General features: G+C 36.7%; 2 protein-coding genes across 2 annotated transcripts; one reads left to right on the top strand and one right to left on the bottom strand.

Annotated features, from left to right (window-relative positions):
• Window positions 1-3,032: 3,032 nt before the first annotated feature.
• smim7 (small integral membrane protein 7) lies at window positions 3,033-4,722 on the bottom strand. The gene is made up of 5 exons (XM_015391191.1): window positions 4,628-4,722; window positions 4,376-4,417; window positions 4,217-4,269; window positions 3,560-3,650; window positions 3,033-3,095 (listed from the first exon to the last, which is right to left on the bottom strand). Exons 1-5 carry the CDS (start codon window positions 4,651-4,653, stop codon window positions 3,080-3,082), a joined length of 228 nt encoding a protein of 75 aa, XP_015246677.1. The 5' UTR covers window positions 4,654-4,722; the 3' UTR covers window positions 3,033-3,079.
• A 1,788-nt stretch (window positions 4,723-6,510) lies between these two features.
• tmem38a (transmembrane protein 38A) lies at window positions 6,511-18,447 on the top strand. The gene is made up of 6 exons (XM_015391175.1): window positions 6,511-6,878; window positions 13,046-13,202; window positions 13,483-13,667; window positions 16,438-16,525; window positions 16,637-16,754; window positions 17,740-18,447. The coding sequence occupies exons 1-6, from the start codon at window positions 6,752-6,754 to the stop codon at window positions 17,944-17,946; spliced, it is 882 nt and encodes a 293-aa protein (XP_015246661.1). The 5' UTR covers window positions 6,511-6,751; the 3' UTR covers window positions 17,947-18,447.
• The last annotated feature ends 252 nt before the right edge of the window (window positions 18,448-18,699 follow it).

Raw genomic sequence — 18,699 nt, 5'->3', positions numbered from 1 at the left:
TTTGAGGCAGCTGGCCAAAATACTGCAAATTCTTTCATCTCCCACCTTCACATGGTTCAGAATGCTGCAGCACGCCTTTTAACTGACACATGCAAGTATGATACATCTCCCCAATTTTAGCCTCACTCAACATGCTGCCCATACACTTTATAATTCATTTGAAAAAAAAGTATTTGCTTTTAAATCCTTGAGTGGGCTTGCCCAGTGTACCTCTCGGAGCTTCTACATCCTTATAGACCTACTTGCTGTCTTAGTTCAGCTGCTTCTGAGAGAGCCTAAAACTAAAGCTTCAAAGCTCTGAAATGACCTGCCTCAGCACATCAAACAGACCTCAGGCAGGCCTCTTCTCTGTTTTTGAATCTCTTGTCAAAACCCACAATGTCTCTTTAGCACCTCGCAAGACAGTGGGCTTTATTTTATTTTTTTCTTTTATTCCTTTTATCTTTTACCCAGTTCTATTGATTTGATTGTGTGAATGTTATTGTTAACCATGTTTTAGCTGTTTTTATTCCACCAGCTTTTTATTGTTATTACACTGTCACAAATACAGAGCAATGACCAATTAACCCATCCCCTTGGGGAGCAGTGTAGGGTAAAGGGTCTTTGCTCAAGACCCAGCATGGCAGTCTGCGGTAGTGGGGCTTGAACTCAGAACCTCTGCATTCCAAGCGCAATGCCCTGGCCAACACTCCCAGCAGTACAGTTTTTATCTGTACTGTTTTATGTTTGTTTTTTTTTTGGTCAGCTGTGTTGTTCTTGTTTTAAGTGCTTAATAGATCAGATTGGAGCAGAGGTCTGTAACAGCAATAATAATGGGGGGGGGGGGGGGGGGGGTGATTTGACAACACTGATTGCATCTGAAATCTACTTGCTGAATGATAATATAGCTATTTCCAGAACAGAGATTCAGAAAGCATGAGTAATAAATGTATTTTAAGGACCTGAAAAAATCCCAAATGTTGCAGCAGACCAGCCTGGTATGTCTAATTTCACTAAAACAATGTTTCTAACTGCAGAGGAATGTTAAACAGCTAGACAGGGTAGCACTGCAGGTTAAGTGAGGATCAGAACTTCCTCCAGTAAGAAAATAGATATTTTAAATCCTAACAAATGAATCTGTTAGGATTCTATGTTTATAGCCCAATGCAAGTGATTTGGTGATTAAGTCACAAGGTTATTTAATACAGCTGTGTAATGATTGCAGGTTCTACTTCCTATACATTATGATTAAAAACATCTGTACTTTTCTAAACTCAAAATGCTTGATTTTCTTTTTTTTATTGGAAAAACCTTGCAGGAGGAATACCAATTCCCCAGCTCCCATGTAAGGATAAACAAGGGATGAATAGTTCTAGAACTTCATTAAACACGGCGGTGCTAAATTTGCTTCCAAATTTTTAGAGTTGTAGAGAACCATTTCAGTGCTACTTTGGCGTTTGGAAAGTCGAACTCTAAAATCTGCAACTTACAGACTTTTGAATGAGTAGCCTATACTAAATGCAAATCCCCTTAATAATTTGGTTAATATTTTTAGCCTGTTTTTCTTACCAACCATAGAAATGTCATTTTTTGAATTTGTTATGACAATGATTTCAATCACTAAGTCTAGTTGAAAACTAAAATACTTTGTTGAAAATGACAAATTATGAATTTTTAAAAACAAATCAAAAGCTAAACCTGTATATAAGCTACTGAGATCCAAAAAGACCGCCTGGCTAAAAGTTGAAGATTCCTCTTAACCAGCAAAAATGGTCGGCACAGGATGAGAAACGTGTAAAAGCCTAAGGTATATCCAGGAGAAGTACTACTTCTGTTTCTTACTAGTTGAGTTCTGCATTAACAAGGATCCTGTTTCAGTTCTAGAAGGGGAAATCTTTGAATATTAAAGGCCCATAGGATAATACTTAAGAACCAGAATAACTCATTAAATTGCTTAAAATACTATGCCACCTAGTGGCAACACTTTGCTTAGCATTCTGAAATCTCCAAGTACTTGTAATTTTTGGATAAAACAATTCAAGGAATAACAACTAAACATAAAGGAATATTTTAAGAAAATACTCAACAATGCATATTTAGTGAATCAGAAAATTTAGATTTAGCAAAGAGGATCCTTGAAGGTAATATATCAATGCTGTAAGACCTAAAGAATCTGTGTATCATTTGTTCATTTATCAAATTAAAACAGAAGATTAAAAATATTTTTTTTATTGTTTCAGATTCAAAACGTCACATTTACCAAACAATTTTTGACAAGAACTTAAGTTTCATCATAGCATACTCCTCTTAAAAAGCAGTCTTGTGATCTCACATGCGATGTTTAATCTTTAAGAATGCAAATATGCTTTTGTTGCCTTTGATTATAAACAACACTTTTAAATCCAAACATTGTGCTACAGAGAATGACAGGAGATGTGCATTTATCCCTTCATAGTAAAAGAGATGGGGAATAAACTAAAAGCTATATGGGTCATACTTTACATTCTTTACAGCATTTAATGAAATAGCAGAAATAAACAACAAACTTCGCCCTCATAGACAAAAGGAATATTGGAAAATCAAATGTTTTAATTCGTTGGTAGATGTAGCTTTACTTTAAGATGCAGCTAATAAGTCAAACAACATCTGTAAACAGTGGAAAATATTATTTTAATTAGGAATGAGGGCCTTTACAATATAGCATATATACAGCATTTTACAAGTCACATGTTCTTGTTTTAAAAGATGCTTAGATTTAATATTCTTCACACGTTATAGGATGAATAAAACAAAACATCTATTTTATGAAGTGCTGATATTTTTTATGGTTATTGCTATTCTATCTGAATTGAGAACCAAGAACAAGGAACATTTTGCTTAAAAATAAAACAGTAACAGAGGGGGTTAGCTGGGGCTAAAAAGAAAATTGGTACATCATTTTAAAGAAAATAAACATGACTCAGGATAATCGATTCGGCATGACACACGGGGACAATTTGGATGATATAAGCATATAACATTTTTTGTAAATAAAAAGGTCAGAGGGGAAGAAGTGTCCAGTTACGAAGATGTTTGAAACATCTTTCTCGGAAAACGCTGATCATGATCCAAAGAGTCTGCAAAAAAAAAAAAACATTTGCTTGGTTAGAAAATTTGAATCTTACAAAGATTTCAAATGCTGTCTTTAAACAGTAGAAAAGTTCAAACCAGGTCAAACACAAGAAATATTCACTAGATGTTCATATCAAACAATCTGACTTTCTGGTAATTCTGCGGTGCCGCTAGTGGCACCATGTTTCTTTATTTCTGCTCATTGTGCCTTTTGCTGGTATTCCATTTAGGCGTATGGAGGATTATTTTAACACTATCAGGATGAACATTTGGTTAAATAATTTTTTTATCAAATCAAAATGTTTATGGTCCATTATGTATAGGCATATAGCATGACATTTAAAGGATACAAAAATGAAGTATCAGAAAGGTTTAAAATAAGATAACATTTGATTATTTCTTAGGATAAATATCTTGAGTTGCATGTCACCATTTTTTTGTGTGCACAGACAAACAGAGGGTGACTTACACGATCATGCAAAACATCATGAAGATGTTCCAGAAAGCGATAAAGATCCTGAAGTATCGCAGGCTGAGAAGGAACTCTCTGATGTTGTCACCTGTTAGCAGACAGGAGGGATAGAAAAATATCCAGATAAACAAGTGAACGGAAGTTATCCCAAAAAAAAAGGTTATTCAGGAAATCAACTCACCAGTAAAAGCTTTACATTAAAAACCAAATTAGTTTAGAAAATTGCTTCTTCTGCCTGGATTTTCTACATTTTAAATGTATTAATCATTAGTTTATTATAGTCTGTAACATACGAGAAATTTCCTCATAACTTTACTTTTTTTTCTGCCTTTATTACATAATCTTAAATATGAAAAGTTCTGATGAGTTACTCAGTACTTTAGTAACCTTTGTTACCAAATACTTTTTACTCTTTCTTCAGTGATTTCATAAATTTCTTCTTTTTACACTTAAATAGAAATAAGATGAAATAGTGCTATTCTTACTTCAGTAAAATTTCTGGGTACTCTACCCACTTCTATTTTACTTACTAAATACATAAACTTTAAAATACTTTTGTAGCTAACCCGTAGTGCTATGTGTTTTCCAACATTCCCCTGCTTATGCTGCATATCAAACAACATTCTTTACTTTCTCCTACACATAAATACAGACCTGTTGTCGGAGCTCCAGACTCATCTCCAAACCCATGAGCCTCCTTCCTTTTTCTAACAGAAAACAAACACTCCATCAGCTACTAGCCTTTACCTGACTATTGCATCCATTTAACTTCGTCTTTATCATTTTTACAGTTAAAGAGGCACCTGTACTTACAGTTTGAAATTCAGCACTGCCCCTGCGTTCACCAGCAGCGTCCTAAAGACAACAGAGATTCACAAATGTTCACTGTGAGGAAATGTTCACTAGAGAGCTAATAATGTTGCTAGCTGCTGAGTTGGCAGCAACGTTTCACAGGATTGATCGATATTCTCCTAAAGTAGCAATAAACTGCTACATTCTCATAACAAACTGGTAGGCAACACATTTTCTGCCGATAAAAAAGAAGAAATTATATTCATAAATTACCCAAATATTAACAGATCCCCCAGCATTTTCTTCACATCCCAAAACGCCTGACTTCCGGGTATCGTGACGTGATCGGGGTGGTACCCAATACGACTGCGGGACGTCAATGATCACTTTGTCCTGAGGTAAGACTTAAAGGCACGGCTCGGGTTTATATCTATATGAAATTAGTTAAGAAAAAACATACCTTAACAAATTAGACCAAAGCAAGAAGTCATATTTTACATTGGAAATATGAGGTAGGAAATAAAGCTATGTATAGTCACCAAAAGAAAACCATCTAACACACGTTATATCATTTAGAGAGGCTGATTTCATTTTTTTTTTTTTTTTTTGGTAGACTTGTATTTTAGATTTTGCCCCTTTGTTACATATATTTAAATAATAATTTTTTTTTATCGATTAATCCAAATATTTTTTTACAACTCCAAGGCAAAGAAAATCATTAATTATTGCAAAGATTATTTAAAATAGGATTGCTTTAAATCAATGACATGTTATGTGGTTATTTAAGCTGTAATTGTAAATCTAGAGAGACGAAAAAATGAATCATCTAAACAATTTATTGATGTCATAAATTATAATATTATTATACTATTATACTAATCAGCAGGTTTACTAGTGGTTCCTACAATTTCTAAAAGTAGAATGGGCGGCAGATCTTTGAGTTATCAGGCTCCTCTCCTGTGGAACCAACTACCAGTTTTAGTCCATGAGGCAGACACTCACTAAAGTTATGCTGCTATAGGCTTAGACTTCTGGAGGACATAGGGACCCCTATTTCATCATTCTGCTTCATTCTATCTCTATTCTCCCACTCTGCAGAATAGATTAGTTCAATCTCTAACGTTATGCTCTCTCTGCCTTTTCTCATAGTAGCTTCGCCTCATCTGTTCCTGTTTGCCTGTGACAACATCCTGGAGAGAAATATCAGCTGTGCTGCTGATGTTGGAGATAGGCCTTTTTTTCCAGTGTAGTCCTGTTTCTCTGACTGTGACTGGCTGGATGTGCTCTCTTCATCCTTTGACATGGGAGTTGTCTCAGAGCTCGTTTGCCTGGCTGTGTGTTTCCTGGACGGGGCCGCCTTTTACAGTTGCTTTTTGTATTTCTGTCTCCTTGAACCCCAGCCGGTCTCGGCAGATGGGCGCTCACACTGAGCCTAGTTCTGCTCTAGGTTTCTTCCTGTTAAAAGGGAGTTTTTCCTCTCCACTGTCGCTACAAGCATGCCTAGTGTGAGGGATTACATTGGAATCAATGAGTCGATGCAATCAACTGATTTTCCTTAGATAGAAAACAATCAATTTGGCTGTATGATCTGGTGAACTGTAAAGTGACTTGAGATTACATGTGTTGTAAATTTGCGCTATATAAATAAACTGAATTTTACACATTTTTATGTTCTTAATGAGGTATTTAAAAATCTAATAGATAAGATTATCTTTTTTTTAGTCACATTTGTATGTTCATTGAGGCACTTTTTACTCTCACAAGAATTTTGGAGAAACCAGTGGTGTTTTGTCGCCATCTAGTGGACAAGAATATTAATGCTATTTTCATTTGTCGCAAATGAAGATAAACAAATAATGAATTCATTATAAAATAAAAGATATCGGGAATTTTATACCACCCAAGTATATCAGTAGAATTCTTTCCATAGTCGGTAGCTTAGGTTTTATCGAAAAAAAAATTAAAATAAACGCTGGGTATTAAATTAAATGGATTTAGGCTTGTTTTTCTCTGATCCACTGAATAAATTGTCCACATTACGCATGGACACGTGCCTCGCGCTTTATTATGATCCGAAGCAGCATTAACCCTCAAACAGCCTAGCGTGGCCCAGTTTGCAGCTGTTTGCAGTCCAGACAGAAGGAGAAGGCGTTTGTTTTCCGAGCAGCTGGCATGAAGCGCTCAAGAGGATGAGGATGAAGCGGAGACGCGGTGGATATGGGTGGTATTAATAGGAGCGCTCCAGCGTCGCAGGCGTTCACTTTCGAGACTAGGGGGCTTGGTGGAGAGTCGGTGGGCTAAAAGGGGGCTTCTTATCCAGACTGCGCAGTTTGGACAATTAATAACAATTATAATCCAGGGAATCAAAGGGATTTTTCTGCTCATCAGAGTGGCAACATGGAAAACGTGCTGGCAGTTCTGAATTTGGGCGATTTTGCCCAGATGTTTTCCAAAATGGGAATGTTTCCTGTATTTGATCTCGCATATTACATCGTTTCCATCCTCTATCTCAAATATGAACCAGGTGAGTGATTTTGACAGACTTATTATTATTATTATAATTTTTTGCAAGCTGAATCTTTAACTCAGTGGATAAGAAATAAAATGTAGAGTCCATGATATGACCCAGTTGCAACGGATCTAAAAAAATAAAAACTTTGTTGAATCTTTGACATATTTGGAATCAAATTATAGCATTGGTGGTCTACTACAAGCCCTCATATTAGCTGAATAGTCCTGCAGATGGATTTTAACCTTTCCTTATAAAGCATGACCTGTTACATAAACTGCAGCAGTGCCTCTAAAGCTGATCTCTGTTTTTTAAAGCCCTTGTGCGTTAAAGCTGCAACCTCAACTCTTGTAGAGTAAACTAAGCTTCTCAGATATGGGTTGATTTTTCTCCACGTTCTGGCCCATTTGACCAAGAGAGCCTGCAGAAGAGTGAAACCTGAGAGAGGAGAGAGCATGTGCATGCCAGCAATAAATAGAAGAGCCTGAAATAGACAGAGTCAATGTGCCTCTGAAGACACTGTGTTACACTTTTTTGGGCCTCAGTGAGGTCTGCTAATCCCTGCAGGCTCAAACATTAAGAATGCATCTAATCCCAAAACAGATTTTCCTTTCTATGAAGTCAAAAGACATAAAAGTATAAGCCATGTCTGCTTCCTTTTCTTTCAGTGTGACATGTCCTACATATAAAATGGGGTAGAGCAGATTCCTCTCACATCTTTTTTTTGTAGCACCTTGCACAGTTTGAATGAAATAGCATAATGGAGCAAAATATAATCCTTTGGTCCTTAAGGCACATTTTTTCCCATGTGTTATGTTTCAGGACTAAGACGAAAGCTCAATCAATTTTAATTATGGTAACTTTTCTTTCTGACCAAAGGTTCAGTTAAAGTTGGAGAATATACTCACAGTCACTGCTATATTTCTGTTATTAATGTGTTACAAAGGGTTAACACAGCCAATGTTATATACAAAACACTGCTGTGTTAATCACATTTGCCTGTTTAGAAGTATTATATGTGGTATAAAACACATAATTATTCAGCTTAAATTGGTTTGCACTTCCATTGTTAAACATAAAGAGCATGAATAATAATAAAAATAACTTTTTTGCATGATTAGATAGCTGTCAGTTTGTGGTGTGAGAGTAGGACTCAAGTACAGACAGGAACATGGGAGCTGTGTGGTGAGTTGAAGGGTTTCAGTTATAACCAAAGGATAAAACTTAATACCAGACAAGAGGAGAAAAGTGCATGGAGCCTGAGGAGGGAGACTAATTAAGATGAATAGAGTTAAAGGAAGGTGAATAGAGGTACAAACCAGGGGGGAAAGATCAGCAGAGATCTAAGAAATAAATACAGCAACATAAATGAACAGAACAAAAGGAAAAAACTAAAAAGCTAAATAAAAGAAAGTTGAAGTGATTTGGAAAGACTTAAATGGATATTAATTTGTAAAGAGAACACCCTGGAGATTGTGATACAGGTTTGGAATAACAGTAAATCTCTTCTGTAGATCATTGATTCTGAAAGTTGTATTTAAAGTTATAGAAACATTACTAATAAGTAGATAAAACCAAATAGAATTGTTGTTGATGCCTTCTTTATTACTATTGTACCAATGAGTAAAATAAATTTATATGTTAACTGTTGGTTAAATATTTACATTCAACCAACAGTTTGGGACATGATTCAATTCTGGTTCTTTTAATAAGTTTGCAAACCTCTGCTGAAGATAACGTTAACATAGATGCAATAATGAGATGCTTTTGTAGATAAACTTTTACCTTATATTGACTTTATGGCTTCCCTTGAGTCTGTCAAAATTTGAGAGAACACTGCTAAAAAAAACTGCAGCTACAAAAAAAGTTGCAGCTACAACTTAAATATATCCACCCTTGTTAGTGATGTAACATGGTGCCGTATTAATAATTTGGGTGGCAGGATTTTCCCTTTATGCACCAACGAATAATAGGAAAACTGTCAAGAAGTAGAAGTAAGTGCTGGTTGCTATATATAAAGCAGTTATAAAAGTTTTTATTTTGTGTTTCCTCGGTTAATTCTCTGCGGCTGTTTTGCCATCCTGAAAGTGAGCTTATTTTCATAGCCGTAATTTGACAGTCAAATACCTTCTGCTGCCACGCCAGCACGTATGAGATTACCCATATTTTCCACCATCAGAGACGACGAGCCCATAGTGCAGGAGAACATGAATGAGTCTTTAGGACCAAAATGATGGAAGACAGACAAGTATGAGTGTGAGGTCAGAGGTCAGGCCTGAGGAGGGAGGAGGACTGCAGATGAATGTATTTATAGGCAGAGCAGCATGTTAAAGATCAGATTGCTCTCACACTGAGCACCAGTCAGACCATGTCACACCCACCCACCTGTTGCTGAGCATTTGCTCCTGCAGCTCAGTTTGAATGTCGAAGCAGCAACAAGTCTATAATTGTTATCTGTAAAGATGTTGCATTTGTCGTTTGCCTCACGTGTGCACATTTGAAATATTCTTCTTAGTTCCTTCCAGGGATTCGTGTTCATATAGATATAAATAAAATCTTGGTGTGATTGTCCTCTCATGCCAATACGCTTCAGCTAATTATGGAGGACCCAAGATGAATGAAGTCACATAGATTCTTGGCTCACTTCTCTTTTGTATGTGACTAGAAAATCTCTAGAGGCATCATGATCACTTCCTCTATAGCAATAGATCTAAATGGTACCTCTGTTTAATTTAGTTTTTTTTATATAGTACCAACTTACAACATGTCATCTCAATGCACATTACAGAGACAATTCAACCAGATCATACAGTCAGATCGGTTTGAAGAAAACCAGCTAATTGCATCGACTCATTAACTCAAAGGGAATCCCTCAAACCAAGCATGCACATAGCCACAGTGGAGAGGAAAAGCTCCCTTTTAACAGGAAGAAACCTCAAGCAGAACCAGGCTCAGCGTCTCACTCTGGATGAGGAACCATCTCTGAAAGTGTTTAGGGCTGATCTCCGGAGCATCCCGGGGATCCTTCTAGGGCCTACTTACCGACTCACACACTGTTTAATAATAATAATTTTAAAAAAATGCACACAATCTAAAAGCTCAGCAATTTTTGTTTTATTTTTAAATTTGATCGCAGTTTACATGTCGAAGGTTGCCCTTTTTTTGTTGTATGCATTATTATGGGGTGATTATTTTCATATACCACACTAGAAACCATAATGGAAGCCTTTTTTTTAACCTGTTAAAACTTTTTATCCTAAATTAAACTGGTAAAAAAACACTAATCTTTGGGGTCCAGCTTCTTTTCAACCTATGTTTCCACAAAATCACTACAAAAAGACAATATAATCTAACAGATATAAAATGTTCAGAATACAATCAAAATGAGCAAAATCTGAATTCCAACAGAGACATTAAGAGAGTAAAGAGTTTCCAAGGCAGACCAGAGTTAAAGAGACAAGAACAAAGATTTAAATACAGTTTCAAAGATATTTAGAATCTGGTTTAAAAGCTTGTACAACTTTTGCAGATTAAATTTTTACATCAGCACCCTCTTTGCCCAAACTTTCAACTAAAAACTTACAGTCACCTACTAAAACTCCTACAAGGTCAAACACTTTACCTGCATGCTGTTTTAAACAGCGACATGTAATATCTGAGCAGCAAACATAATAATCTCTGTTTCTATAATTTGTCGATGGATTCAGAGCAGGTTATTTCTGAAGGACTTCAGTGGATCATTGGCAGCCAATCAGAAACTTCTATATTTTGTCCTTTATGTCCTCTCTGAGTTTTTAATTCTGTCATATCCTCTGGTTAGTTTTCAGGTTCAGCTGAATGCTGTTATAGTGAAGCTTTATAATCAGGGCGTAAGCTGAACCACAAGACTGGGTGTAGACAAAGATACCGCTCACAGGGACACACTGGAAACACTGATAATACGTTTCTAGTTGTGACTAACGAATGTGTATTCATTTGTAATGCTTTTGTTTTGTTTTTGAGTGTAAACCTTCAGAAACGTCTAGAGATGCACCAATATTTATACTGTACTGGTTCTAATATTGAAGATAATTCTACTTTGGGTATCTTGTAAATGGTGCTGATTCATAGGGCAGATCTATTCAACGTATTTCTTTGATACATTTAAATTGGGTTAAAATCTCTTGAACAGCAGCAGTATTAAAGTTTCATATTGTTTTCAGGGTAGAATTTGTTTTTGTAACACAATTTAATTTAATTCAATTCATTTTATTCATATAGCGCCAATTCACAACACATGTCATCTCAAGGCATTTTACATTTCACCAGATCATACAGTCAAATTGATTCAAAGTTTTCCATCTAAGGAAAATCTGTTGCTTACATCTACTCATTGACTTGAATGCAATCCCTCACGCTAAGCATGCTTGTAGCGACAGTGGAGAGGAAAAACTCTCTTTTAATAGGAAGAAACCTCCAGCAGAAACTGGCTCAGTGTGAGCGGCCATCTGCCGAGGCCGACTGGGGTTCAAGGAGACAGAACTAGAGATAAAAATGGCAACTATAAAAGGCGGCCCCATCCAGGAAACACACAGCCAGGCAGACAAGCTCCGAGCCAGCTACCATGTCACAGCCAAACAGGAACAGACGAGCCAAATCTACTATAAGAAAAAGCAGAGAAAGCATAACATTGGAGGTTGAACTAACAGATTCTGCGTAGTGGGAGAATAGAGATAGAATGAAGCAGCATGATGAAATAGGGGTCCCTATGTCCTCCAGCAGTCTAAGCCTATAGCAGCATAAATATAGAGATAACTCAGGATAACCTGAGCCACTCTAACTATAAGCTTTATCAAAAAGAAAAGTTTTAAGCCTACCCTTAAAAGTAGACAGGGTGTCTGCCTCACGGACTAAAACTGGGCCTGATAACTAAAAGATCTGCCTCTCATTCTACTTTTAGAATTTGTAGGAACCACTAGTAAATGCAGATTGAGAGCAAAGTGCTCTGTTAGGAACATAAGGAACTATCATATCTCTGATATAAGATGGAGCTTGGCCATTTAAGCCTTTATGTGTGAGAAGGAGGATTTTAAATTCTGTTCTGGATTTAACAGGAAGCCAATGAAGAGAAGCCAGGATAGGAGAGATATGATCTCTCTTTTTAATTTTCATCAGAACTCTGGCTGCAGCATTTTGGATCAGCTGAAGGCTTTTAACTACAGTTTGTGGACTTCCTCATAGTAAAGAATTACAATAGTCCAGCCTTAAAGTGACAAATGCATGGACTAGTTTCTCAGCCTCACCCCTGGACCGGATATTTCTAATTTTTGCAATATTGTGCAGATAAGAGAAGGAAATTCTAGAAATCTCTTTAATATGGGATTTAAATGACAGGACCTGATCAAAAATAACACCAAAATGTTTTACTTTATTGTCTGAAGTCAGTTTAATCGCATCCAGATAAAGTGACTGACTCTTTTTCAAAGAATCTGGTCCCTCTTATTTAATGTTTTTATGAGTATTTTTTCTTACCCTATACTAATCTCAAGTAATCTTTTTGGATAAATATGTGAATATGCATACATATACTTTATTGAAGAGAGTAGTTTATGACAGCCTCTTTAAAAAACAACATAAATGATAACGATAAAGCAAACTGGCTCTGGTATTGATAAATATCTGGTTCTACAGATATCCATGATGAAGTGTCAGAATCAGACTGGAATTGAAAAAATGTGGATCCCCAGAAAAACCAACTAACTATTAACCAAGCTAATATATATTAAAAAATAAATAAATAATAAAAAGGAGACCAATTGTAGATCCTGTCTTATCATTACTAAATGATCAGGGTAATAAACATATTTTAGATACATAACAATGCATAGAAATAAATGTATTAGAAAGGATTTTTGATTATTTTTAAGTATGCATTCAACTTTTTTGTGTGCACCTGGAGCAGGGCATGTTTTTTATTTTACCACTAGGTGGCAGCAAAGTGAAGCATGTTTTACTTGCAAACATTTTTTTCCTTTCCATCCAATCATTTTTTCCTTTTCTTTTTTACACTGATGAATAATATTTTTTAGACTAGTTTTGCACTTAAAACCTAATGAATGTTCTTTAGCCTGCTAATGGTCCACTTCTTCCAGAAGTTCTGATATGCTTATTTTAAGGTCTTTTTTTACACCCTTGTTTTACAGGCTCGGTGGAGGTGTCTCGCAGAAGTCCTGTGGCCTCCTGGCTGTGTGCCATGCTCTACTGCTTCGGTAGTTACATCCTGGCAGACATTATGCTCGGGAGCAGCCCTGTTGACTATTTCCAATACAACAGCCACATCCTGCTGGCCTCAGCTGTCTGGTGAGAAGACAGCTGGAGTAAAATCTGTCATTCTGTGTATATTCAGCCTAAACTTGTGTTAATCATTGTGATGATTTAAAGACTGGCCACAGTGTTTAGATACTATGAGCTTCAGACATTTAAAGGAAGATTCATTTGGAAGCATTTGGATCTTAAGACTTTCAGGCAAAAGCTTTGCATGTTTGAGGCAAATTATTTAAGGTGCTAGAAAAGGCATCTTCAAAGTTATGATAGTAAAGTATTCTTTTTTAAATTGCAACTTTGTGCCAATTCTAAACAGGTACCTCATCTTTTACTGCCCCCTGAACCTCTTCTACAAATGTGTGGCCTTCCTGCCTGTCAAGCTGGTGCTGGTCGCTCTGAAGGAGGTCGTCCGCACTCGCAAGATCGCTGCAGGCGTCCACCACGCCCACCACGCCTACCACCATGGCTACTTCATCATGGTGATTGTTGGATACGTCAAAGGTTGGTGTTTGGTGCTCGTCAGTGTCTCAAAGCAATTTAACAGTTAATACTAGAAAAACTGAAAATCACATCTTTAACAGCCTATATATAACTGAGACGAGTGAATCTCTGAAACTGTGATTGAAGCACTGGTCTGTAGTTGTTGTTTTTTAGCAATTCCGAAAACGAAGTGTGGACTTGTCTGTTCCACCTAGAAGCAGACTTTTAACATACTTTCTACTTATCACACAAACTTTTTCCTGATATTATATTTTAGTCTTACAGTCTTAAAGCAGTACATTATCATAGTTTTCACCTGCTTTCAGTGACTTGTTAACATTTCTCTGTTTTTTTTTTGTTAAGAAGGAGAAAATGACACATTTTTTATCATGGTCGCTTTAAGGTTTAGTGGAGAATTTTCACAAATTTTTGCAAAGACCCACAATCTCCACTTTCCATGCACATGCACCTGTACCCGCTCCCGAGAGGAAATGTCTATTAAACTCGTGTGAGAGCATGCACAAGCCCATTTCTCCTTGAGCTCACTCTGTTTAAAAGTTGCTGTTTGCAGCGATCATACAAGCTTACTTTCCAAAAGAAGATTAGTAATTTTTCCACTATGTCAGACTCACCACCTGTAAGTGAAAACTTGGACGAACACGTAGGCCTCATGTAAATATATCACCAGAATGATTGACAATTAGGAGGACCACTTATTTTTGATGACCCACCTGAAAAAAGGACACTATACCTTTGAAAGTGCTCCTATAAAAAGTTTTGGCGAACAGAATCTGAACAGGTTTACTGTAAAGAAAAAAATAGATCAGGTTTTTATTCCAGTTGGGAGTGTTAGATATGATAGATTGTCTCAGCTGAGGTCTAAATGCACTCTATGGCTGAAACTCGCTCTTGCAGGGTGCAGACAGAACCTTGCCTGAAGATACACTTCCCTGTCTTGTTTGCCTTTCTCTCTCCTTTAGCCTTTTCCATCAATTTCCTCCTCTTTCATATCTTTTTTCATTCAGATATAAATTATTTTGAAACCCTATTCATTATAACATTATCATCTATCATTTATAACATTAGGAGAAAAGTATATTATTGTATATGATTAAAAAGGAAGATTTGTTTAGTTATTGTCTTTGACCCTTTTATTTATTAGATTTGGTTTTGCTTAAAGCAGAAAATGGTAAACTTGCCATGCTAGTTAGCTGCAGGAAGAAAATGATGTCAGTTTTGGGATTTAAATGAGTAAAGCATGAACCTCGTTTTCTTTATCTGGTGGCATCCTTTACTGTATTGTTTAAAAAGGTCTTGTAAGGACTAAAATAAGAGATTTGAGACCATTTTGGATTGTCTTTATCAAAGAGGGAGAGAGCACCACTCAATAAAACAGAGAAAGACTAATTTTAATCTTTGCAAATTTATTCAAAGGTTTCATACACATTTATACATCCCAGTGGGCACAAAAGAAGGTGTATTTTTTTCTATTTATTTACTTATTCATTGTTTTTTCACACACATATTCAGTACATCTTCTAAGACTAGAACTCATGTATGAATCAGCACTCCTAAAAAGCTATTAAAGCCTTTAGGAGGAAGCTTGCGGACAAAATGAAAAGTACAATTGCCAGGGAAAAAAACAAAAAGAAGAAACAATAGTAAGAAAATGAAATATGGCACATTAGCTACATACACATACAGCACATACATGTAAGACATCCAAATACCTAACATCAAACAAACAAATACAAAATACATCCCATTCCCAGAGCAGATACATGCTGGAGTTAATATTTCAATTAGGGCTGCAACTAATGATTATTTTGCAAATCAATTATATGATTTTTATGATTAATTGATTAATAATCTGATAGCCGAAGGTTCCTTAAAGAAGATTTTTTATTAAATGAAATCAGGTGAAACTAAAAGTTTTCCTCTTGAGGAGTTCTGGTTAGAGCATAGTGACAGATTAAAATGTTGTTTTATCTTTAATGCAAAATGTTTNAAATCAGGTGAAACTAAAAGTTTTCCTCTTGAGGAGTTCTGGTTAGAGCATAGTGACAGATTAAAATGTTGTTTTATCTTTAATGCAAAATGTTTATATTTTTTTTTTTTTTACAATGTTAGAACTGCGGGTAAGTGGGTTGTATCTGTAAGTGGGTTGTTCTGTCAGCTATAGGCGTGTTTTAGAGTCTCTATACTTAACGATTAATCAATTACTAAATTAGCTGACGATTATTTCAATAATTTATTGATCACGATTAATCCGATTAATTGTTTCAGCCCTAATTTCAATAAACAAATAAATTTGGGAGGTTTGTGTTTAACATGTTTTAAAGGTGGAGATAGATTTCAACACTTTGATCTCATCACCGAGATCATTCCGTATCTGTGGTCCCCTGCAAGTTATATTCAGGCTGGTGCTTTTTAAGCTTCTTTTTTCACCACTTATGAGATATTTACTCCTGGTATCATGATACCTTCCAGAAATGCCAGCGCTCCACCTCATACCCGTCTGATTTGGTTCTTATCTGTATCTAAAGCTCCCACCAATAACAGAACTCACTTATAGGAGAAAGAAGCTGACCAGTACAGAGTAAGACCTGGTGACCTGAGTATGCAATGAATCTGGGGAATGCATCTCTTCTTAAAAAATATATGATCAGTGTTACACATCAAAGAATAGCGCAGATGGACTTAACACAGGGTCCATGAAAATGTTCCATCACATGAAAAAACAGACCTTCTTGTGTCCTCATCTCTTTCCTTGCTATTTTTATCCTCCCAGGATCTGGAGTGGCTCTTATTTCCAATTTTGAGCAGCTGCTGCGTGGTGTGTGGAGGCCTGAGACTAATGAGATCCTCAACATGTCATTGTAAGTGACATGTTTTCCTTTAAACTTTTCTAGATTTAGGAAATGTTTCCTCTTAGGATATAGCTATGGCTTTTATAAAATAAATAAATAATTTCTCTATATTCTCCCTAGCCCGACTAAAGCCAGCTTGTACGGAGCGATTCTATTCACCCTGCAGGAGGCCCACTGGCTGCCAGTGTCCAAGAGCACCCTCATCCTGGTCTTCACCCTCTTCATGGCCACAACCAAGGTAAAACCCTAACTAGGAATCACAAGATGGTATTTCACACAGTTAAGCCCAAAATTAATCATAGTCCTGCAGATTTTGATGAATAGTTTATTTACTTTGTAAATGAAAGTAGCAGTCTGAATTGAATCTGATAATCGGTGGAAGGATCTTAAGATAAGAGCAAAGAAGAGGAGATCTTCAAAGACTTTGAGCTCTTTGCAATAAGGATTCAATAGTTATCCTCCATATAGTCCTCCATATAGGGTCAGCTACAGTGGGTTGGACATCTTTTTCGGATGTCCCTGGTGGTCTTCCTCAGGAGGTGTTACAGGCACAATCCACTGGGAGGACGACCAGAGGACGACCCAGGACACACCGGAGGGTCTTTGTGTCACAGCAGGCCATGTGCTTATCAACCTCAAATGAAAGCTGTGAATGTTGGAGGTGGCTGTTTCATGTTAAGAGGGAACGCTCCTCTTAAAATAGATGGCATCATAGGGGGAGATTCAAATGCAGAAATGTAGACCCTTTACAAAGTTTTTTTGCAGAGGTTAAAATTGTGTTTTGGTGCGAGGTTGGTTTACAAAACCTGACTCGGTTACAGCAGTTTTGTCAGGAGGAGTGGGCCAAATCTATGCTGGGAAATTATTTGAAGGAAAAGCAAAATGTTGGTTAATGATGGTGTAAAATTAAATTCTGCAAAATTCTGACAAAATCTTCCCTGAATTTTATACCTAGGAAAATAAACATATCTTGAGGCATTATCTTTGTTTTTCTGACATTTAGTCTGATTCAATGCCATAAAATTTGTAAGAAACTACTGTACATTTATTTCTCATTCAGTTTATAGGATACACTTCTATCTTATATCTTTTTTATATCCGCTGACTCTCTGCATGATGTGAGCATTGAGCAGTAGAATTTAGAGACGCCGAAATATTCTCAGGAAGAAATAAGTGCCTCTTTAAACAAAAACTTAAATGTCTGGACCTTTTTGTCCTTCCAGGTGGTGATGACGGCCCGCCACTCTCACGGCTCCCCCTTCAGCCTCGTTGAGTCCTGGATTTGCCATTTGCTCTTCGGCTCTCCTCTGGGCGGTGGCGAGGAAGACAACCATCATCCTCCTGCTGCCGCTGCTCCTTCTTCACCACTCAAAAGCAGGGAGGAGCTGAGCGAAGGCACTCGCAAGAGGAAGGCCAAGAAAGCCGAGTAGGATATCTAGTTGGTGAAAATGCATCAGACTTATTCTGCCATCTGACTTCCAATTCCTTTTCCAAGGAAATGAGCAGTTTGATCCTCTCCACATGAGACCCTTTTTATCGGAGCAACATGATGCTTTATGCATTTTACAAAGCTGAGGGACTGTAAATACCAAGGCGAATGTTTAACACGTCACCCGAACCAGGATATCTTAAACCCCTTAATGAGTCTGGGAACATCTGCATCTTCGTCCAACACTGTGTGGTGATCCAGTGGCGGTTCAGGAGCTGTGTGGTTAATTCATCATGGCCATGGCTCCAATATTTTTATTTTTTTTTAGAAGCAGTCTTATTTTAGTCCAATTTTTTTTTCTTATTCAGAAAGAAACCATAAAAAGACAGATTGATTTAACTCTAATTCACATTGAAATGTGAATTAGGCATTTTAGAAGTTACCATTTTTCTTTTTTTCTGAGACGAAACCACATTTCTATGATTAAAGAGAATTAAGATGATGTTGAGTTATAATGGTCTTTTGTTCCTGTGTGACAAAAATAACACTGGAAGCTGATTAATATTTTTGTGTAACATTAAATTGTGTGTAATAAACATTGAAGATGGGGTACTTCTGTAGGAGTATATTGAATGATGGAACAATTGCCTTTGCTGGGATGTTGCAAAAATTCAGTCCACTTGTAGTCATGACCATTCTCCGTAGAAGTTTGGAGTCCCTGATACCACCTTTGATTTGGGTGACCCTTCACTGG

This window comes from Cyprinodon variegatus, unplaced genomic scaffold, assembly GCF_000732505.1.
Source record: "Cyprinodon variegatus isolate N-32 unplaced genomic scaffold, C_variegatus-1.0 Scaffold528, whole genome shotgun sequence".
NCBI lineage: Eukaryota > Metazoa > Chordata > Actinopteri > Cyprinodontiformes > Cyprinodontidae > Cyprinodon > Cyprinodon variegatus.
Note: the sequence above shows the minus strand (reverse complement) of the source record. Positions and strands in the feature narration are given on the sequence as shown.